General features: G+C 37.7%; 1 protein-coding gene across 6 annotated transcripts in view; it reads left to right on the top strand.

Annotated features, from left to right (window-relative positions):
* cadm4 (cell adhesion molecule 4) overlaps positions 1 to 24027 on the top strand; it is a 228537-nt gene extending 204510 nt beyond the window's left edge. For 3 of the 6 annotated variants that reach the window (XM_028012101.1, XM_028012104.1, XM_028012102.1), the window contains exons 6-9: positions 2120 to 2292; positions 13400 to 13510; positions 18074 to 18202; positions 22139 to 24027. In XM_028012101.1, coding sequence (XP_027867902.1) covers positions 2120 to 2292; positions 13400 to 13510; positions 18074 to 18202; positions 22139 to 22248 — 523 coding nt within the window. In that variant the 3' untranslated portion in view covers positions 22249 to 24027. Of the gene's footprint in view, positions 1 to 2119; positions 2293 to 13399; positions 13511 to 18073; positions 18203 to 21910; positions 21990 to 22138 lie in introns of all 6 variants that reach the window. The other 3 variants (XM_028012103.1, XM_028012106.1, XM_028012105.1) reach the window with 3 other exon arrangements.
* Positions 24028 to 24187: the final 160 nt, after the last annotated feature.

Here is a 24187-nt window from a genome sequence, read left to right as displayed (position 1 = left end):
TCGCCCTATGGGCCACTTTACCCTTCTTTACCACCTTTCTTTTTATAGCACCCCTGCCTGTTTGTGCTGCAGTCCATTCTTTTAACTTGACTTTCTTTTTTTTCACAAAACCAACACCTAAACTCTGCAGAACATTGTTTAAATTGTTGTGGTGTTTAAAATATTCACCCATTTATTAATTTACAATTTATGCAAAATATATTGGTTTGTGTCATAAGCTAGCTTTGCATTTTGACTGCAAATACTTCTCAGTATAAATCTTTTATTGATTCAAGAATTTGTCTGTGCTTGGCTTGAATAATATTGCAAATGGAGTCAAATCTCTTTAACACGTTAACATAAAACAATGTGAAACAAATGCACTAACATATTTAATGCATGGACTGAAGATGTAATTATATCATAACTTTCATTTATTTAAAATTATGAACATTATCCATAAAATGCTGTTAGATATTTTATACTAAATAAGTGTTTTAGAGTTAAAGCATTTGTGCAAATAATTCAGAAACAATCACTTGGTTGAACTGTGAATTAAATGGGGTTTTTTTGTGTTGTTGTTTTGTTTGTTTGTTTTACTATATCCATTTTTCTAACACTATATATTATGAACTGAAATTTGAAATTTTCTGACTGGTGAAGTAGAAATGAGCCATTTATGCCATACTTCTACAGCTAAAGTCAGGTGTCTGGAGAATTATTGTGCTTTGCCATTTTCAAGCTAACTGTATATAAGCAAAAGAAAGCTAATCTCTGTGTTAGTAGCTCAGCCTAAAGGTCCAAATATGGACATTAGAGATGACATGTAAGGAGTTTGTGGGAATTTATGGCAGTTCAGACAACAAAACAAGTTAACATTTGCGCTTGCTTGCTTGGTGCATGCATTAGCATTCAGGTAGTAAATCAACATAGTTAAGTTGACAATAACTTTACTTTGTCAAAAATAATATTGAAAAGTTCATTAATTTCAGAAAGATGTTTCAGTCCTTTATTTTTGTTTAACTGGAATTATAATGTTCTACTTTCAGCAAATGAAAACATAAAATTTAATATTAGAGTATTACACCAGACCACTAAGAATTTCAATATAAAAATGTTTATTATGTGCTTTAATGTTATTTTCAAAAGGCAATTTTATTCTGACAAGAGACCTTAATCAGAATGCATTCTGATTTACTGAATATGAGTGAACTCTGCAGGAATGGAAATTAGTTCCCCATTGCCACAAGAACAAAAGGACATGTTTGTCTTTTTATTCACAGTTTGGGAGCTTTTCCAGCTCTTGTTCTTGATGCATATTCTGGGCAGAACTTTTTTTTTCTTTTGTGGTATCTGAGAAATATGAAATGAATATCCTGCAGTGGGAGAGACCTATGAATATTGCCAGGTAGGTCTGCGCTTTAGTTCCTGTGAAGTATGAAATGTCCTTGCCAGCAAGAACTTTGTTCTTGCTATTGCAGCCTTGAGTAAAATAACTAATTTATCTGCTCTTGTGCAGTATGTACTGTCCTTTGGTCATTATATCATTAGTTTTGTCAATGCAACATTACAAAATACAAAAAAGCAATACAAGATACCATTCCATCACCTCCATGATGGAGATATGTTAGCAAAACTGAACAAAAAAAAAGTTTTCAATATCTGATCTCAGTCAGTCTAGTTGGTTTCAGTTTACAGTTAAACTGAAAAGCATGCATGCTTGGATGAAGTGGAAGGATTTCTCCCGTTGGGACTTTTAAGACTTACTCCAGCATCTAAAACATGTTAAAATGTGACCTAAAACCTCTCTACCCTTCACTAGATTTTCCAATTAGTGGAATTTGTCAAGCCTGAGGGGGGATTGAGATTAAGAAAATAAATTCCTAACTAAGTTGTATTTTCAGCCCAATACTGGTCATTTTAATCTAGATGGTAAGGTTTAACTGTTTTTTTTTATCAATGCAAAATTTGTGATTTTTGTCTAAAGATCAAGTTCAACATGTTACAAAAGTCATTGACATCACTCCTTGTCGCTTCTGGTAGATATCAAAATTAGATGAGTGATTTTCCCATATCATATTGAGCGCATACACTGAATTCAGCATCATTTTTAATATTCTCACTCAATTTTTCCTCCTAGGCCAAGAGACATCGCGTGGTCCAAGATAAATGACACTTTGCCTGAGAGAGCAGAGATTTCTGGGCCTACTCTTCAGATTTCCCGTCTCAGCCAATCACACAACGGGACATATTTGTGCCAAGCCCAGAACAACTACGGTCGTGCAGCTGATCATTACACCTTGTTGGTGTATGGTGAGTATGCCAACAATTTGTTCCATTGATTTTTTTCCTTTCCATCCCACTTTTAAGTTGTTAACTGTTCTTAGTAATTTCATGTTCTTTGTTACACTGTTGTTTGTTTGAGATTGTTCTTTTGAGTTTTTATTGATCATCTCTTCTTTCCAGCATCTTCAGAATATGGTTGTTATTGCACAGAGCAACAGACACTTTAAATCTTGATGCATTTTATTTGTCTTTAGGCTGTGTTTTATTTTATGAATTATATTTTACTTTTGCTCTGGTCATAGCAGATCTTCTTGCTGAATATCCTGTGCAACTGAGTCCACATGATGTTCAGACTGCTTCAACAAGAAAGCTTCCAAACATTATTATTTAGTATATTCTTTGTGTGTTGCTCGTTTATTATCTCTGCTGGGACTCAATTTTCTCCTCAGGGAATTTTGAGGAACTGAAATCTCTTGAGTGCAATAAGTGAAGACGGCTGATTTTATTTTTTTTACCAGTAAAGGTTTTGGACTTATCCTTCAATTTCTTTTGTATAAAGTTTGCTTATCCTTAAAGTGCCTGGATAGGACAGTCCTTGAGTGCCCTGTTTTGCTCCCCCAGAGTAAAATATGTGAATGGTAGATGTACTTGTGTCTCTAATTTGACTGTAAGTGTGGTTGTGTGTGATTGAGTGTGTTTTGTGTTAGCACCATAATGGACTCTTAACCTTGTAACCTACCATTGGTCCAACCCAAGTCTGGGATAGGCTCCAGACCTTGTGCAACAGATGGGTGGTCTGTGTTTTTTCAAAACTCACTGACACACCAGAAACAGACAACAGAGTTCAGTTTTTTTTTTTACATGTTTACATGATTAAATTTGGCAGACAAACAACAGCTAAGCATATGTTGCAATTAAATTCAGATCAATGCTCTTTTTTGCATAAGCAGATGTATTGGAGAGGAGCTAGAGTTAGTCAAGGAACTTTTTGTTGTTTATATTTCCCAGGTGTTTCACTTAAATACAATGATAGTGACTATATTCTTCCAGAACATATCTGGTATTTTTATAAGTTTTCCATTTGCGAAATAGTTTTAGACCTACGTATATATCACAACATTAATTTCCATTGTTGACATGGAGAAATATGTGAATAAAAAGAAACTGAGAAAGGATCAAAAATGTTTGTAAAGTGATTTATCCTGTGAGGAAGAACAAGTAAGAAGAGAAGCTGTCGTAGTGCTTAAGGTTGTAGACCCAACAAAACCACACACTAAATGCCTTCGCTCTGCCTGTAATTTCACATAGTAAAAAATGGCCACCTATATCCAAAAGATCAAACACTGAAATTCAGGTAGCAAACTCTGAGATTCTGTACTGATTCAGATTAAAAATGTTCCACTGTCACTGTGATGTACACATCCGTCAGGCCTCTCATTTCTCAATACATAAGTATGCCAGAAACCCATGCAAAGGTTGTGCAAGTCTCACTTTTCTACTTATAATCAGTATATATTTACCTTGAGAATATTTACTACATCGCATTACTGAGGATTCATCAGTCTCTTACCACAAGTCATTTGGTCAAATGTCATTTCAGAATAAATCAGCTTTAATCACCAAGTTTGTTCACACAGACAAGGATTTAGTCTTTGCTTTGGCTTTGCCCTCATTTAAGACATTTAAAATATTAATATATGAATAAGTAAGTAAGTTTTTCTTTCTTGTAAATATGTATATATACAAGGTTAAAATATGTTTTAAGTTATGCTACACATGTGGTTGATGGGAGGGAAGTTAAAATCACATCAGCTGCAATATCTCCTTCATTTGGCTCAAACACTTAGAAAAATTAAATCACAACTGGAGCTGTGATGTGGGATGTGGGAGAACATCCAGAAGTAATATTTAGAGAGTAAGATTGTTGATTGGATTCTTTCCTATTATCAGAGTTGTTTTTCTTTCTTTTTGCAGACAGATGACTCATGAAAAGTAAAACCTATGAAAATGCTTCAGAAGAACCAATTATCTTACCTGACAAACTTCTTGCAAGACTAGCGGGCATCTCAGCAGTATGGCTGTTTACGTTTGTTCAAGGCATTCAACCTTGGTTTTCAAGGTAGTGATTCCAAAATGTCTGATGTGAAGAATGAATTTTAAAATTACTTAACTAGCTGTAAAAATGAAAAAGCCTGATTTTTAATTGTTTCATACTTTCAAAGTGTCTAGGCTTTCTGACTTCATAATACGGTGGTATTTTCTCCTTTATTGATAGCTAACCCAGTTTGGTTACTTGGCATCATGGCTCAGTGGAATTGATAATACAGACCTCAGGAAAATCTCATACGTCTGTTTGTCAGCAGCTGCGACAAATTGGCAAACTTTCTGTCGGAGCTTCAGTTGCGTCTGAAAAAGCAAGGTTTTGATGAATGGTAATGTGTCAGTGCCGCGTGAAATGACTGACTAAACTTTCAGTGGTGTGAGGACAACACAGGATTTTGTTTATGTGAGGACAGCAATGAGGATGAACTGCAAAGTGAGCTCATCATTAGTGGCCGGTTTCTGGCTTGTTTTTGATTTGGCCTAATTACACCAACGTTACTGTCACTCAGCAGGGCTTGCTACTTTTTGATCCAAGCTCCCCAGCCCCTGGTGGAGGCTCCTGTCATTGCGGCTAGCACCTGATTTGGAGATCAGAAGCAGAAAGGGTGAATGCAGAGAACAGAGATGTATTATGGAACAATTTTGAGCTGCTTTTAGTTAGCAACCCCTCAACACCCATAACACTAACACCACTTTTCTCTCACACATCGATGCCCTGTACATGCCATTGTACAACCTTTCAGTGACACTAATAATGACAGTTTTTTAGGGTGGCAGCAGTGGCAAGATAAAAGATGATATCCCCACCCACTAGCTTCTTGTTTTTCTTTCTCTATGCGCTTCTTAGGATGTTGGACATTTAAGGCTTTGACATCTGCAAATGCATCTGGAGAAACATTTTCTTCTGATTTCTTGTCTTTCAAGATTTTGTTTTCTTGTCTCTGTGGTCTATCCTATTAGTGTATGATGAAATAACATTATTCCATTTAAAGATTTTGCTATCTTTTGTCACACTGTAGGTCATCAATTTTAAGCAGAAACGGACAACCTATTTATTTAAGTTATTAGGAGAAAAAAATTATCCCAACATACTGTACATGGCCCTAGCAAAAAAGTAACTCCCCCACCCAAAAAACAAAACATCATGCTCCACTCTGCAGAATTTTGCAATTCTGCTCTCTACTACAAATGCAAAAGGAGATTGCCTGGCTATAAGTTCGTAATCTTAAATTGAACCACACTTGGATTATGCAGCAGGACTATGATGAAAGCATGCTAGAAAATCTACTGAAATGCTCTAAAAAAAATAAATAAAGGTTGTGCAATGGTTTGGTCAAAGTACTTTCACTCTTCAAAAACAATTCCACAAAAATTCCTCCATCACAATACAAATGATCCATTACCATTTGTGGGTGGCATAACCAAATATTAGGTTGGGGGCTTTCACTTTTGCACATAAGACCTGGTTCAATTTGTGAGCTTTCTTCTCTTAAATGAAAAAATCATTTGAAAACAATCTATTTTCCAGTTCATCAGGGGGAACACAGGGACATTCAAGACTAATAACCATGCGCACACACTCACCCCTACAGCCAGATTAGCATAACCAATTAGCTAAAGACTGTTTATGGACTATGACAGGAATCTGGAGTACCTGGCAAGAACTTGTGTATGTGCAGGGAGAACATGCAAAAAGACAAATTGCAGATTCAAAAGCAGGTCCTCTAAAACAACTTTGCAAACAACCAACCACTGTATGCTTCCATTTGAAAGTAGCCAATATATTTACTCAGGTTACCTTTGTCTTGTAATAAAATGAGTTAGATGATGTATAACATGCCAGTGTGATAAAAACTGAGAATATAAATATAACGATACATTTTTACAGCACTGGACTTTTCTCAATAATTTATATTATGCTAGACATCTGCATTTGTTTAAAAAATAAGCACAGAAACAAACTTTAAAACAAACTCAGCTTCTCTGTGCACAACAGCTTGACAGCAATCAGCTTTTTAAACCCGCACGCTGTTGCTTTGTGTCAGCAGTGGTGTTACGGTTCTTAACAAAAAGTATGAACTCACTGAGCGAGCAGATTGTTTCTCTTCAAACCTTTATCTGAAAGAGATCAGGGCTGTTGCCGCACGTCATTATATTAAACACTGCTCTTGAGTTTTGAACAAATGTCACAGTGGATAATGAGGCAAAGATGGTGTTAATTCTTTCTTTTGAAATATGGTATGATCCCTCTTTACATTCAGCTTTAAAGTTTCCAGAGATGTATGTAGGGGTGTGGGGGGGTGGGCGTGTGTGTGTGTGTCTTTTGAAATGCTCTACAAAACTGGAGAGTTGCATAAGCTATACATCTCTGTCAGTGCAAATAATCCACCATGGATGATTTAATAAGGTGTTAGAGAAATGCCTCTGGGAATTAAATGAAGCTCATCAGTCAATATGGAAAATAAATATCGTTCTGTGCTGTAAAATATGTTAAGATGATTCATAACTCCAGCACCTACCCAGAGTATGCTCTCTTTTTTTCACCTTCAACACCCACGTTGTTAGATTCGTGTTTTTTTTACTACTTTTAAATTGTGAATATCAGTCTTTATGGCAAAAATCTTCCCTTATTCTTAATCATTGTTTTGACAGAAAAAATGATAAAGCTTTTTATGTTGATTTTTTTGTTTCAGTCTTTCTTCTATAACTGCTTTCTTCTCTCTGCTTCACTGCACACATTCAAGCTCTCCATATGTTTTTCCTCAATATCTAGCCGCCTTTATGCTCTACTCACTGTTCTCACCTCTTTTGCACCTCCTGTTCAGCCTCCTCCTCTCTCCTCACTTCTCCAACACCACCACTGTTTCTCACCTTGCCACCCATTTGCCCCCTATTATAGGTCCATCTGCACTTCAGTTTCTTTATGCGGGAGGGTGAAGCATAAGCGTTGAGGTGTGCGGAGTTGAGAAAGAGCGGATGATGGGAATAGTGAGCGAGGCACAAAGTGATGGAGAGAGTGAAGAAAAGAGTGAAAGTTATAGAGGAAGGACAATAGAGGTCGAAGGCGGGTTAGAATTCAGTACCTCGGCTCGTCAGATAAACTAAATGTCAGTTCGTGTGGCTCCTGGTCTTCCCGGAAGGAATCCCACAGTGCACTGGGGAAGGAGGTGAAAACAAAGAGGGAGCGCTGGAAGATATAAAATGAGTCAGCGGAAAATAAAGAGTTTTATTGCAAGTTCAAAATAAAAAAATAGCTCACGTAGAGAGTTATTTTCCACCAAAAACTCAAGTAAAAGTCAGTTGATGCAGGTGTGTTGGTCTCTTTATGAAGGGAGACCAACTTAATGCTCATGAAGGTAGAAACTCTCCTGGGAAAAAAAAGTATAGCAATTTTCTTTTGTTGGTTTTTTAATTCTTTTCCCACCACTGCGAAGTGATAAACTGAATTTTTCAAGTTGCCTTCCAATAGTATTCACACTCATGGAACTATTTCATATTCTGTAACTTTTAAACCACAAACTGTTATGTATTATATTTGGATGAATTTGTAATACATGAACAGAAAGTAGGGAATAGGAATGAAGTGAAAGGGATATTATTAAGAAAGTGTCTTTTTTTTTTGCCAAAAATGATTCTGGAAAAGAATAAAAACACCATCTCCTTTTTGCCAAAGATGACTCAGGCAAAAATATAAAATCCTTTTTGGCCAAAAATGATTTAGACCATTATTTTATAAAGATGATGATGTGTGAATGCACTGAGCTGATGTGTGAATCCTCACAAAACATATAAGGCATCCCCTTGCTCAGACTCAGTTTGATTGCCTGGAAAGCATCTGTGAATTTTAATTTTGAACTATTTCTTAGTTGGATATCAATCTGGACTTTGACTCAGTCATTTTAGCACATGAATATGCTTTGATTTAAACCGCTTCAGCTCTGGCTGTATGTTTATTGGCCTTACCTTTACTCCAATTTCAAGTGTTTTCCAGCCTTTATTCGCTCTATCCCATTTGTCCATTAACTCAGACCATTTTCCCTGTCTTTGCTGATGAAACGCATCCCCACAGCATGATGCTGCCCCTTGGAAGTGGTGTGTTTAGGGTGTTGGTATTCCTCTCAGGAGGAGATTTGCACATAGGCCAAAAACTCATTTTTTTGTTGCACATGTTGTTCTGTCCCCTACGTTGCTTGTGCCAAATTGACAACAGATTCTTCCATCTGAGCTGTGCAGCCTGGCCAGCGTTATCTTGGCTGCTTCTTTGATTAATGTTCTCCTAGTCTGGCCTGTCAGCATACAGTCTTGTCCTGGTACCTTTACAGCTGTTGCCAAACTCTTTACATTATCAGAATATGAACGGCTCTTGGTGAGATACCCAAAATCTTTGGATTTTGTTACTTAACCCTGTTTGAAAATGCTCCACATCTTAAGTCCTGGCATGTCTGGTGTGTTCACTGATGTTCTCGAAAAGTTTAGAGATCATCTGATTAGACTGAATTTTATTCAGGGAATAAGAAGAAATTGGACTGAATTCAAACACTGCAAGTTTTTCAGATTTTTACTTGTAAGCACATTCTAATTTTCTTCCACTTTGTTATGTATTACTATGTGTTGGTGTATCCCATGAAGTTCCGATAAAATATATTGAAGTTTGTGGTTGTAACATGACATGAGGTGAAAAAGTCCAAGACATATTACTTTTTTGCAGTACACTGTAGATAAAAGTCCACAATCCTGCTAAGGTCCACAGGGCCGCCTTACGTAATTTAACTGAGCTGCAGCCCTGAGATGAATTGCCAAGCCAGTAAAACCAATTAGGATTGAATTGCAGACCATTGGAGAAATGCATGAAGACAGACTGAGAGAGAACGATAGGAATCTTTTACATAAAAAGTACGCTTACATACATGGATAGACATCTGAAAACCAGCAGGGAGAAGTGAACAGAGAGAACTGGAGGACTAATAATTTTCTTCTAAGATTCTTTGAAAACAGAATGGGATGACAGAAAGATGAAAAGGACAGGTAGCGTTGATAGAGAGGTGAACAGGGATTAGTCGGTGTCTTCTTGACTGTTGTAATGAGCTGTCAAGATGATTGGAATAAAAAAACACAGACCTACGTTTAATGAAGTGAGACTTTTAAAAGTGCACAGAATGAGAGGAGAGACTAAAAAGGTTGGAGGCTAGTGACAGACGGAGCCAGACTCTGAGATAACTCAGAGACGGATTTGTCTTCAGCTCTGCCTTCTTCCACACATGACTATGCACCTGACGGCAGAGTAAATTTTGAATGAGCTTTCAGTTGAACAGCGTTGGCCTCCTTGCCCTCAGCCATGGACCTTCCACCAATATCTAGCACTCAGCTCACTGATAGACAACTGGATAGACAAAAAATGCTCCGGGCAAGGCCCTTATAATCATGAAAGCTGAACATGAAAGAATCCATGCTGGTGATGCAGTCTCCTCAGGCGCACCACTGCAAGAATGAGATACAAGCAGCAACGTCATTATCGCAAGTGCTGCCTCACCCATCCCTGGAAATAACGTGGGCTGTGTGTCTGATTGGCAGGCGTATAGTGTTAATGAATAACAATATGATGTGGAGGGGAAAAAAAGGGATGCTATCGGCCAAGAGAACGACAGCTGTACGGCATTCTCCTTAATTAAGCTGAAGAGTGGCGGCGAGGGAATGTAGCCACGAAGGAAAGAAACTAGAGAAGCCAGCTGAGGCGGCCAAAGGAAGTCTAGTGAAAGCATGGGTTGCAAATGAGGGGCTAGGTTACGGCTGATTGGAAAGAACAAAGAGGAAGTATTAGATTCTAGAAGAAAAAAAAACATAAGAAAAAGTTAAACAAAGTGAGTAAATTAAGGTAAGACATTAATCATTTTGCAGTTAATTAGAGCAGCGATCCCAGCTATTATAATATTCATCCCAAAGGCTCAAGGCACACAGAAACATGGAGCACTTTGGCTCTGCATTGAGGCTTACAGTGCCAAAAAAAAGCGTTGGCTTCTTCAGAGATTTCTTCTGGTTTTGCTTTTTTTTTGTAAACATTTTAAATCATCAAACAAATGGTAATACCAGACAAATATTACTTAAATTTTTAAAAAGGAGCTTAAATTCTACTTTATGAAGGTAAAAAAGGTATTCAAGCAAACGTGACCCTTTGGGAAAAAGTAAAGGCACCCACACATAATAGTTAGTTGTTCCTCCCTTTGCAACAACTACCATCAAGAATTTGCAATAATTAGCCAGTTTTGTTAAGTTTTGTTTTAATTCAGCCAGACTGGAACCAGGTTCAACCATAAACATTGTGTTTAAGCTCATGCCTCTATTTCATTCGGATTTAAGTAAATGCTCCAAATCAGCTGAAGCTGTGATGTGGGATGTGGGAGAACATATCACTCCAAAATCTTAATTGTATATATTTTCTTCATTTTGAAGCCGTTCAAGGGTGAACGTCCTGGTTTGCCTTTCATTATTTTAGTGCTGCATTGAGTGTTTTTGCTCAATTCATTCATTTAAAAACTGTTTTATGTGTTTACTCGGGTTATCCAATATATTTTGGTAATACAAAACATAACATAGTTTGACAAAAGGGGGGGAAAAGCAGACTTTTCCACAGCCCTGTGGATGGAGTTTGGTAATTTCTCTGTAAATAGATTTTTTCCTACACCCTTTTGCTTAGTCTTTTTATAGAACGTATCACACACTTATTTCAAAGGGAGAAAGACACAGGCTAGCCTTGAAGTAAGGAGAAAAAACAAAGCAGGAGGCAGCGAAGTATAGTGCTGACAAAGAAGAGTGCAAAAAGAGATTGATGATCTCAGGGCCAGTGGGAGATATAGGGAGAAGAGACAGAGGAATACTTACCAATAAATTACTTCTGAGCAGAAAGGGCAGCATCTTTGTGTGTGTATGTTAGGGGGGGAGCAATTATGCATTGTTGTGTAAGCATATGTGCTCACCTAGCATGAATGACCGTGCATGAGTGCCAAAATCTTTGAAAACAAGCTCTGCCTCGTATATTGCAGTTAGTTTTCAAGTTACTTTGATGAAGACAGATTTTTCTGACTTCAAAAGTGCCGAGGACCGTGCACTAATAAACACGAACACACACACACTCTCACCTAACTATTCATTTCCCTCGTACTTCTTGTCAGCCATTATTTTTCGTTTAACAGCAATATGAACTTGTCTCTTTCTACTTCTCCGTTCGCCATTGTGTTTTTGCCATTGATTTGGAGGATGGTGTCAGGATCCAAGCTATTGTTCAGCATCAAATGAGACAGTTCCCCCGCATGGCGCTGCTCCAACGAGTGTGCATCTGTCAGACTTTCACTGCTTCCACCGAAGCTTGGAAAATGTGTCATTGGTCACAAATTTATTCCTGATATATTCCGATTGACCTGAAGAATACCAGTCTGCCAGGTAGATTTCCATCAAACTTTTAAAGCTTGTAGACTTTTGCTTTGAACCCATTCAGATATTTGAAGGGATTAATCACATTTAAGTATATTACTATTTTAGATGGAGAATTCTGCATCACTTTGTACATTCACATGATTGTATCTCATTAATTGGAGGAAATGGAATAACAGTGACTTTACAAAAACTAGATAAGACCCTGATATGATAAAAGGGCATGGAAAACACTCAGAAACAGAGGAAAGGCTGACAGGAATCGATCTGGTGTATTCCGCATATATGGATGGTGTGAAGTAACAGAGCTTGATATTTTGAACCAAAACTCCCTGTGTTTGACACAAGATGGCATATCATCAAAAGAACACCATACTTACATTGAAACATGGTAATAGTACCATCATACTTACTGGGGTTAGATCTCTGTAGCTGTGACTGGGATTTATTTCAAAATGAATGAAAATTCTGAAATATTTAAAATACCTCTGTTTTATGACCCAAAATGTTGAAAAGGCAGAGCTGACATCTTTTCAAAGGGGGTTCCAGTTGACTGTCCTGCAAAGCTGTAAAAAGATTATTTCTTCCCTGAAATACAGCAAACTTTGTTTTGTTGCAGCTTAGGAAACGAAAAAGAAAACTTCTTTGCCATTCATAATCCTATTTTAGAGTGACTTTATTAGTTATACAGTGAAAGTCAAAGGTGTATGTGCCCCTGGTAAATCACCAAGTTCTTGTGGTGCAAGAAGAAAAACAAGACCCTTATAAATCATTCCAAAACTTTTATTCAGTCCTCTTGAGTTCAGACCTGCGATCAATTACAGTAAATCTAATTATCCTGAAATAATGTTTTGCTGCCCCATGAGGACTTTCCTGACAATTACTCATTTGCATCATTTAACAAAGCTTTTCAGAGAGGTTAAAAAGGTTAAAGATGAAACTGAGCTAACTGTACAAAGCTACCAGTCAAGAGAAGGGCACAAAAATGCCTAGGAATATTTATTTGTTATGGTACAGTGAAGGCAGTCATAAATAAGTGGAGATAATATGAGACAGCAGCCGCATTACAAAAACTGGATGTTTTTTTCCAAATTGATGAGACAGGAGAGGAGCTGGTCCAAAAGGCTGTCCTCACAATTTGATTGATTTTAAGAATTTTTTCAAGGCAGAGTGGGCAAATATGCCTGGACAATATTTGGCATGTTAATAAGGTTTATACAAAAGCTGAATACTGAAATCGATCACAAGGTTTATCAACAAGACTTTTAAGGTTTTGACCACTTATTGCAACATTTTCGTTTGGGTTTTACTGGGAAAAACAAGGTCTCATGAAAGGTGTTCAGGTTTATGGGTTCTGCTTTATATTATGTACATGTCTCTGATGTTGCTTGTTCATCTGTAATTTTGTCTGTCTCCCAAAGCTAACAGGAGAGCACCCATTAACTCAATTAATATTTACATTCAGCAAATCGCCTGCCATGTATTATGTGCTATGTAAACCCTAATGTGAAACCTACAGTATGTCTGTGTTTTTTAGTATCCCTGCATGCTGTAGATAATAGTGTTTGTGTATGTCTGTGCCATTCCATTCCCTGTCTGTCTGTAGAGAATGTGTCAGTCACTACCATGGCTCCTACCACTCCACCCACCCAACCTACTAGTACTCCTCCCACCACCTCTCTCCTCAAGCCAAACAGCCGCTTTCTGGACCCAGAAGGTAAACCATGCACACACACTTTCTCCTCCCACCTCTGCTACCCTCGAAGCAAGATTGCTAAGCGAATGCTGTAACCTGCAAGAAGAACAATTCATTTACTAATATGATGCTGTTTTTAATCAATAAAAACTTAATAATGATGCAAAGCTTAAATAAAATGTACATATTGCAATGTACTGTAATATGTAATGGCCTGGTTTAGCTCCTTAATTAATGAAAGATGAGCCAAATTAATTTATCAAACTTATAATTCCTTTGAAAAGTATTCATACCTTTGTTCCAAAAAACTAAAACATTTTAGTGAAATTTTATATGATAGACAAACATAAAATACTGCGAAATTGTCAAGTGGAAGGAAAATTATAAGTTTTTTTTAGTTACATAAAATTTGTAAATTACCTTATATCAGGCATTCTTATACAGCTCCTTTTTTTCTGATTACCCTAAATAATTTATTTGCTGTGTTGCATTTAATTACAATATGAATATGACTGTTCTGTAAAGATGTTTGTTCAAATGATCTCAAAGGAGCATTTTAAATGGCTGTTCATTAATCTGACAGAACTTGAGTTAAGAAAAGTATACATCAATTGTAGAAACCTGGTAGACACTCCAAAAGTCTTGTTTCTGTTACTGCAAAGGCTATTGGCTGAAATCAAATGCATGACACAATTTATAGAATTGTGCCCATACTAATATTGAAAGCCATTTATCAATCCCCCCCATCCTCCCTTCCAAATCATGCATGACTTTGTGTTGGAATAGTGAAGAAGTTAAAGCAGCATGAAAATTTGGGCTAGGCATTGCAATGTTTTGCAGTAAAAAGGCTAAAATGTTTTGGGATTTAACATCACCAATAGGAAATCAATGTTTGAAAACAAATATGATTCAAAAATTTTACCTTCTTCCGTGTTGAAATATCCATTAAATACTCCAGCTTATATTTCAAGAATTTGCACTTCTTTAATTCTTGTGTTTATTTTGTTTTCAAGAGCAGACCATTTCATTTTAAGATCTGGTTGTGGCTACTTAGCTAAAATTGCTTCCTCCAATTCATCGCTCACATAATTCTGTTAGCTGTGACCATCTTGGCACTGTGCTTTTAATTTTGAAATTCACTCACTCGAAGTCTAATTAACTGAATTCATGGTGTAATTTGTTTGCTGGCACATTTAACAGCCCATGTGTGAGTGTGTATATTGTTGCCATTACTGCTCCGTGGTGGGGAGAATGAAAGTATAAATCAATTTTACCAAACAGACTCCTTGAAAGTCATTTCTTATTAATATAGTATTTTCAGTGATAATGGAGACATGAGTAACACTGCTCTTTGCATGCAGATTAAAATGGAAAAAAATAAAGAAGTAGGAATAATACTGTTGTGGCCCCAACCTCCTCCATTATTCTCATGACCCATCTCTTGCAGGTTACAGCTTCTCTTGGCCTCCGTCTCTCTTTTTGTCGTCTCCTGCTCAGCTTTTGGTGCCGCCCTCCTCACCACCAATTTCACTGTTCTCCGGTGGCCTCTTCCCACACTTGCATCTGCCTCCCCACACACACACACACTCCTTTGTGCTTCGACCTTCCTCGACCCTCTATTTGCATTAGTATATGTGCCTCTGTAAGCTCGGATATGCGCCACGCGCAGCGATCACCTTCTCTGGTTTCTTATCGCCGGCTGTTTGATGCCTCCCTGCTAACAAACACACCGCCCAGTCAGCGTTTGTGTTTGCGAGTCTGTGATGTTCGGCTGGTTTTTCTGCTGCTTGGTGGGTACTGTTAATGAATCTGCGTGAAGAGCTTAGAGACTGACATAGGTCTCCAGAGGGCTAGAGCAATATATTTATCTGCACACACTCACGTACACGCATAAATACACGCCAACATGTGGAGTGAAAAACAGGGGTGTGAAAGTTGGGATCCAGGTGGTCTTTTTGATCACATTTTGCCAGAAAAGGGCAACACAGCAGGTCTAAGAAACTCACACTGCCATTACTTTGGTATCCTGAATGCGTAACTTAAAAATCTCCACCGGTTTTCAATTCTTTCCATCTAAAGAATCTACTTATCTCATAAATGCTCTTCCACAAAGACATGCTTGCTGTAATCTCCTCTTTCTTTTTTCCACATCTTCAGCTTATCTGTCTGCTCTGTTACTTAAAAGGAGAGATGAGGCACAGGGAGCAGGAACAACCCTCTTGTTCTCTCTTTTTGCCTCTGCCATCTTCTGTGGCAGGTGGAGGATGTTCACCTGCGGCATGCGAGGAGATGCAGTTTAAAAAAAAAAAAAAAAACGTCTTAAGAAAAGCTGTAAAGAAAAGCACTTTGGCGGATGTTTAGTCAACGTTGGTGCATCTTCCATGGGGCTCCTTGGAGAAACAGCACAATTTTAAATAATGTCAGTCATTTCCTGTGGAGCTCTGGGCTGCAGCAGATTAAGAACAGGTTAGCATGGGGGGAATGAGGTGCACTTTAGTGCTTGGTTCTTTCTTCTCCTGTGAAATATTGCTTTGACCAACCGCTCTGTCTTAATGCCTTTGAATCCCATGCGTCATGTTACTGCAGATGCATTCATTTTGATAATACACGCATCTGTCAATACGTGATCATGCACTTAATCAGTTTATTACAGCGCCTTGGGAGAGCCCAAGGAATACATATACAAGAATGAGCTTTCTTTTCTTCATTTTTTTCCTGCTTCTCCTCCATCAATCTCTCCTTCTCCCTTTGATCTGTGTGTTAGCACTTTATTAATGATTCATGTTTTAATTCTGTCCAATGGAAGTCTAAAGATCCTGAATCAATAACTGCCTTGCCTTCTGTTGGGCTCCCCAGCAACACATCAAAAGGTTTTTGTTATTGTCAGCGCCTCAGCTGTCTGGACTCCGCAGACATGTATATTTCATCTCGAATGCAATCTTAAGCTTCTTTTTTTCTTTATGCATGCTGCTTTTGTTGTTGCCACACAGTCGTTGTTGTTGAAGCGATGCAGTCCACACGAGTATATTAAGCGAAACTAACAATTTAGCTGCAGGTTCCTTATTCAGCTAACGAGTCATGATCATCCCAATATCTCAGGGCTTGACTTTCCTTCAGCAGACTAATTGAATGTTACAGCCCATTAACTGCAAGTTCTTACCTGTTATCTTTTCCATAGAGATGAGTGAAAAAGCTCTTACCATTCTATAAGGTTAACTCTGGTGTCCTGATTGATTTTAACCCATTAAAAATGGAGTTTATTGCAAATAATGCAGGGAACCTACTGGAAATGAAAGAACATATGCAAGATTTTGAGTATTCTCTTTTGTGTTGTGTTCAAATCTGAATCCAGCTGGTTTGCTTCTGGCTGAAAATAAAATGTGTGATTTGAACATAATATGAATTCAAAATTAACATTCAAATTCAAGAATCGGTTACAGAAAACATCCAAACCAACATATGTGTAGGCATGTTTACTAAATTGCTATGTTGTTAATAATCAACCACATTTTTTTGTTTAGTTTCCCTATCCCCAACCAGGCCAGATAACTGCCTGATCTGCACAATAAAGAAATCATACACTGATGCAATGATGAGATAAACTGACTGATGTCGATCAGTCTGGAGTTAGAGTTCTTTCCTGAGGCTTTGGTAAATCCTAGTCAAACCTGTTATAGAACAATTTGTTACAGAAATGTTTAAGTGTGACAAAAAAACAGGAAAAACAGATTAAATCAGACAGGGGAGAAAATATTTTTTCACATCACAAACGTGCATATGTGACAAAACAAAGGGCTAATTTAGAAATTAAAGGTAATTATTTTACTCTTTTATCTGAGATAACCAGTAATCCCACCCATTAATTGCACTGCATCCTTCTGATATCATTGAGTGATAAAGACTGCAACACACTGAGAGCATTCAAACTTTCTTCTCTTTCTCTTTATTAAACTGTGTTTTACTTTGAAGCAGTTTCTGAAGTTATTATAAGGTGTTTTTAGGCTTACAGTATTACATACTTGTGTTTTCATTTCTATCTAAAAATGGTCACAGGTTTTTCAAGCCTTTTATCTCCTCTAGTTCATTCGGGGTTGATTTTTTTTTTTTTTTTTTTGAAGGTTGCACTACATGGATTCTAAACACACTTAAAGTTTCCATCACTCAAACTGTATTGTTCTCCTGACAGGTGCTTGGAAGAAGTGTCTTTGTAAAGGCTGACTACCTTATTTCTTTATTCACTCTTCTCATTTTTCCTTTTTCTCACTCATTCAGATTGTCTGGCATTCTGTGCAGTGGGGGGTGATGAAGGGTGATAATGCAAGTTGGGTGGGAGATATCGAATTTTCTTTTCTCACGTCTTGCTCCTGGTACCCTCCCCATGTTAACGTTTTAACGGGCTTTCTTTGACCTCCCCTTTATGTCCTGCTTTCATTTTGATCCATCTATTTCTTTGTCTCAGTTTCTTTGCCTGGAGTCCTCTGTTTCTTCCATTTATCTGCATACGTTCCTATTAAATTACCCAATGCTGAACTGATGCACAGTTTTTCTCTTTTTTTCTCTTTCTTTTGCTTTGTTCTTTTTCAGACCCCGGCGCAGTGGTTGAGACTCACAGCGCAGTACCTTATGCAGTGATAGGTGGCGTTCTGGCCCTTCTGGTTTTCACCGTCATCTGTGTCCTCATTGTCACCATCTGGTGCTCTGTCCGGCAGAAAGGTAAAGTATAATATCAAATGCACAACACAAATATAACAAAATATTCTTTTACTACTGGCAAGGTTCCTTGCAGCTGTAGCTTTTGGTAAATTTCCTATTAAAAGTTTATTAGTAGTTGGGTACATCTAGATTCTGTGTAAACAATCATTTAAACTAACGTGTTAAAATTGTCAACAGAAACTAGGATGGATTGGATGCTCCTTTCTGGCAAAGCGCTATCCATAATAAATGATCTTGGCCCGAGAAGCCAAAGAGAAAGGGTGGAGCAGGAAAGACAGGCGTAACCTAGATGTTTTATTACTGTATGTTAGTGCATCAAGACTCAAAGGAAGTCTCCCACTGTTTTCTATCTTTATAAGTGCCCCCATTATTGCAAGTGTTACACTATGTTGAGCAGCTGCCAATAAATTATTTAGGAATAGTGCGACTAGCTGCAAACAGGATAACTCACCCAATGGCCAGACAAGCTGTCTGTCAACATCCACCATGACTTGACCGCCAATCAGCAGAGAGACAGCACTGTTACAACCAATAAATGTTGAGACAGGGGCCATTAGAGCTTTGTCTTTGGTCCATTGTAACTGTCAACATGTCAGTCAACCTCTATGGTAAGGAGAAATAGAGTGTCACTCACTTTGTGACTGAAAGGACTCTTCAGCTGGGAGATAACTTCTGCTGGTGTTGCTTCTGTATTACACAAGCCTTTTTCTCAAAACAGTTCTTCATCAACTTGCAAAGACAAGCCCCTCTCTGAGTTACATGTAGCTGCTTATTCAGTTGAAACCAGATAGAGAAGTACAACGTTGTTGAAGATGCAGTAAAAGGTCCGTTCCAACCTAAATCACTGTCTAGGAATTTCCTTGTAGCAAATACTCAGTTGAGACCTGACGTTAAAAAACATGCAGCTTACTTTTAAACATACAGCTTACTTTTTTCTGTTTTTTTTTCTTTTCTTTTTGTAAGGGTCTTATCTTTGGGAAAATTAAGAGTATTTCTGTTTGCTGAATGCCAAAGTAATATTTTTCTTTTTTAGATTTTGAAAACCTTTCTCGTTTTCAAAAGAATATAAAGAAAGTACATACAGTACTTCTCCTTAGTGTTTGCTGGAATTGCCTTTTAAACTGTGCAGCTTGTGTAAAATGTTCTGTATGTCCTTCCACTATGGATCCACAATAGCGTGCTGGAATATTTGGCTCATTCCTCCTGACAGAACTGATGTAACAGAGGCAGATTTGTAGGCTACCCTGCAACACATTTTCCATGGGACTGAAATCAGGGCTTTATGATTGCGCTCCAAAACATTTAATTTGTCATCCTTAAGCAGTTTGTAATTAATTTGTCTGCATGCTTGTGGCCATGATCCATTTAGAAGATCCATTTGCGCTCGTTCTTTAGTATTCTTCCACATAGTGTTCTCTGTTACTGGGGGCATTTGCAAACTGCAGTCTGGCTTTTTATGTTGCTTTTGGATTATGATTTCTTCTGCTCTAAGTAGCTTTTCAGTGCTTGTCCATCCAGGACTTACGTCATTGTTGATAACCCTCTGAACACATTCTTACCGGCTTCAGACAGCATCTTCATACAGTCTTCTGCTTTTGTTCTACGGTTGATATGCACACATTTCAGCAGATCCCATCTCTATCCTCAATGGTATGATGAGTGGACTTTTCCCATGGGGTTTGTCCTCTGGGTATACATGTTTGAATAGATGAATGTCAACATGTGTCATCTTCTGGGGCTTTCCAATTTGTTTATATGCATACTAATCTTAGTGAAGTTGAACTGGCTACTTTAAATAACTTCATTAAGGAGATCTATCTCATTATTCTGGCATTTAGCAAGTAGAAATAGTATTTGAAATAGTACCAAACAGAAAAAATTAAGTATTTATTTGAACACTAAATCTGCATTGCGGAACAAAAGATGGCCTGAGTCAAAACAAAACACATAAATCAAGTGCTGGGCATCTCCTATTCTTAAAAGTTAAACACATGAGAGACGCTTCATGGGTTTTGTTCTCTTTTCTAGCATAGCCACTACTGCAGAAACATCCCTTGGCTGAAGTCCAGTGAAAAGGTTTTGTATATGCAGAATAAAACTATAACTTCTATAAGAACCAATAATATTAACTCTTTGATTAAATTGAATAATTATTGGAGCTTTTTCACTAATATAATTTGGAGTTAACTTATTAGTAATCACACTAATCTGTAATGATTAGTCAACAGAAAAATAAAACATCAAGCATATTATTTAACCCTAAAAGAGACATGTCTCTGGGTGTGAAAATGTATAAGACTAATTAAAGTTTAACAGGTCAAAGTTTTCCCTCCCTCTCTGGAGATTATAGAAAGGGTTGAATCTGATTTTCAGCAATACTCCTTGACGGTATTTTCTTTAGTAAAAAGAAAAAAACGGGGACACTGATTCTCTGAGGCCCTTAAACACATCATATTCTTCATTTTAAAAACTTCTTTACCATGATATGCAGTTCCTTTCTCCAGTCTGGATGTGGCTGTTTCCTTTCACTGACGTTTGGTTCTCACCATCCCATTTCTCAACTCTGTTTACATGGAAGGCATCTTAGCACAGTTGATTTTTAGATCTTATGCTACAAAATCAGGCTCATTTTGACTTTGATTGACATGAGTCTACTATACGTTAGACAGATAATAACAAAAATACTTTATTTTCCTGTTACTTGCTTGAGCTTGAACCTATCTCCTGATGGAAAGCGTTTCCTATTCTGTCCAGTTTCATAGATGGAACTCAATATTTAATTTATTATCTGATTTATTTATATAATTTGTTAATTAAGGATGGTTGTAAAAGTTCTCTAAAAATGATTTTTTAATAAGGTCATGTACTGATGTCTGCATAGTTTTTAAACATTTTCAATTTAAGGCCTTAGACAAATGAGCCTAACTTTCCTAAACAGACTTAAGTTATCTTCAGTTATATCTTAAATTTTATTCATTTCATCATTTTTATTTTATTTTTGGTGTTTATATCATCATGTGCTGCAGTTCTGGCTATTATTACATTTTGACAAAATCAGAAAGCCCTTGATGTAGCCCTGAATTTAGAGCAGGTTATTTGGCCTTCTCGTAAACCCTTGAACAAAGATTTTCTCCCAAAACAGGCTTTTTATAGTTTCCTCACGGAGATGAAATCAAATTGTTCTTGTTAGTCATTTGTGACCAGCTGCTTCCCCAAGAAAGAAATACTCTGTTTTAAAAAACTTTGACTTTAAATCAGAACTTCTTGACTTACAATCATGAACAGGTGTTACTGTGTTTGAAGGTGTTGAATCTAAAGGTGTATGAACAATGGAGCATGTCAGAACAGCTATTATTATGTAGTTATTTTATTATTATTATGCATGCATACAGGAGGTGCAACCGCAGCAGAATCATATCCATCTTCATATGTCCTGAAACCAGATTAAAACGTGTTTTGTGAAAACGGTACCCCAAACAAACCCCCTGGGTTATTTTTTTTTAAATAAGTTTGAATAGTTTTGTGGCTGATGCAAGCAAAATTTTGTTCTCCTGCACTTAACATTACCTCCACCCTTTTCTACCAATTTTTTCTTCTCTCCTTCTCCTTCTTTTACTCTGTCTATAATTCTCTCTTTTTTTCTATTACCTTCTCCTCCTCCTCTGACTCCATGCGTCCATCCACCACCTCTAATTTTCTGCCCCGTAGGCTCATACCGTACACGAGAGCCTATCCTTGCCTGGTATTGACCTAACAATCAGTAAACTAATGGATTAATCAGTTGTAGGTATGGAACACAGTAATATGAGCGCTGATTGGTGTGAAAACGCTGCATGGCGCTGCAATGATCATGACGCTTTGCCACCTAACCACCCCACTACAATCTCCTTCTTCTCTCTTTCTTTCTCTCTCTGTTCTCTCGCTCTTCCCATCCAGGTTCCTATCTCACCCATGAGGCCAGCGGCTTGGACGAACACGGCGAGGTGCAGGAGGCTTTTCTCAACGGGAACGACGCCAGCCAGGGCAAGAAGGAGTACCTACTGTAGCCCTTCATTTTGTTAATCCCTTCTCTTCTGACCTCATACCCCTACCCCTCCCGCTCCCTGCCTCCAACCTTATATACAGTATATATATAAATACACACACACACGAACACACCCCAACACTCCGACACAATTCGCCATAACAGGCAGCCTTCGGAAAGCGACTGTACTACACATAGCCAATCCATCACACTCCATTCCACTCCATCTCCTCCATATACACTCGCATAACCCAAGAGACAGACCGAGAGACGGAGAGCCGCTCGGCCCCACCAGACATCAACGACTGTGCAATATACAGAACTGTAAGTCCCGGACTGCTGGAGAGAGCGAAAGAGCGGCGACGGAGTGAAGTGAATGTAGGCAAAAGCGAAATGATCCCATAATTATTTAGATCAAGAAGGAAAAGGGCCACACAATGAAAAGTGGCCCCTCTCTGCCTCGCCTGTGCAGCCGCCAAAGTGGAAGGGGAATTAGAGGCAGATGACTGCTGTAATTCACCGCCTGGAGAATAGAAGAATCTATTTCACAAAGCCCAATCTCTAACCGAAGGGGACAGCAGGAGAGCTGCGCAGGGAGGGTGGGGAAGGAGGTGGTGGAGGGGAAACTTGAGCAGAAGCTACTTTGTGCTTGATGGTAAATTACAGAGATTTTTCATATTACGGTCGTATCTCATCGACGAAGCACAGCTTGTCCATAATTCCCTACCAAAGCTGCGAGAAGTATCTGGATTGTGGCAATAAGCTGAATTTCTTGTTGTTTAGCTAGTTTTTAAAGAAAACTTAAAGTGATACCCCTCCTTTCAGTTCAAGAGTGAAACAAAAAGGTGATTCTCAACATCCTCTCCGTACACCTGTTACCATGCTCTCCTCCCTCTCTTTCAGTCCCTCTTCTTCTCAGTGTTCCCCCCCCCTACCGTTCCCCTGTTGTTGGCCCCGTAATAATGAAAGGATTAGCGTCGGGCTGCGTTCCCAAGAAGGAAGAAAGGAATATGACTTGCAGAGGCATTAAAGAGAAGCTTAATTATTTTAGAATGTCATTAAGAGGATAAAAAGGTTTAAAAAGTTCCAATAAGAAAAAGAGGGGAGCTGTCAAAAAGGAGCGAACAAGAGAACAAAACCGGCGTATGCAGCTACATGCACACATCCATACATACACGTCCACAGAACAAGTATACATATCTCTGAATTCTTTGTTTGTATAAAAAAGAACAGTGACATGAGTTAAATTAAACTTTTAAGAATTAAGAAAACTGTTTACTATTGAAACGCATTATAAAGCAACTATACTAACACAGAATATTAGCCTTTAGAGGTGCAACACCGAACAAACTACTGTCCAGTGATCTTTAAAGAAAATATAAAAATGAAAAAAAAAATTGTCTTTATGAAAAAAACAGAGGTCTTATTGATTTTTTTAAATAATTATTGCTATTATTTGAACAATTCTGATTGTTGTTACTGTTATTATTATTGCCGTTGTTATTATTATAATTGTAAATGTTAAAGAAATGTACACTTCCCATGGTTTTTGTTTTTTTTTGGTTTTACTGTAGAAAAAATAAACTTGCTGTCATTTTTCACTCTTTTTCCTCTTTACCTTTCCTCTCTTTCCCAGTATTTCTCTCTCTTTGTCTCCTGTGCCTAGTTGTCTCTTCTCCTGTCTTTCACACCTGTTTATTTTAGAGTCCATGTGCCACTGTTGATATATATAGCTAACTATTTCTTTATAGGGGAAAGAAACAAAGCACGACAAAATAAAAAAAAAAGAATACAAAAATAACCTCATCAGACTGATTCTTGTGTCTGTGTGATCAGCCGGTGCTGTTTGTCATTTAGAGAAACAGGGGGAAAGAAATGAATCATTCAGTTTTCATACCGTGGGAATTAATTTTCTGTTTTTGTCACATCACAACTACAAACTACAATGTCTTTTGATTTGA

This window comes from Xiphophorus couchianus, chromosome 3 (assembly GCF_001444195.1).
Source record: "Xiphophorus couchianus chromosome 3, X_couchianus-1.0, whole genome shotgun sequence".
NCBI classification, from domain to species: Eukaryota; Metazoa; Chordata; class Actinopteri; order Cyprinodontiformes; family Poeciliidae; genus Xiphophorus; species Xiphophorus couchianus.
Note: the sequence above shows the minus strand (reverse complement) of the source record. Positions and strands in the feature narration are given on the sequence as shown.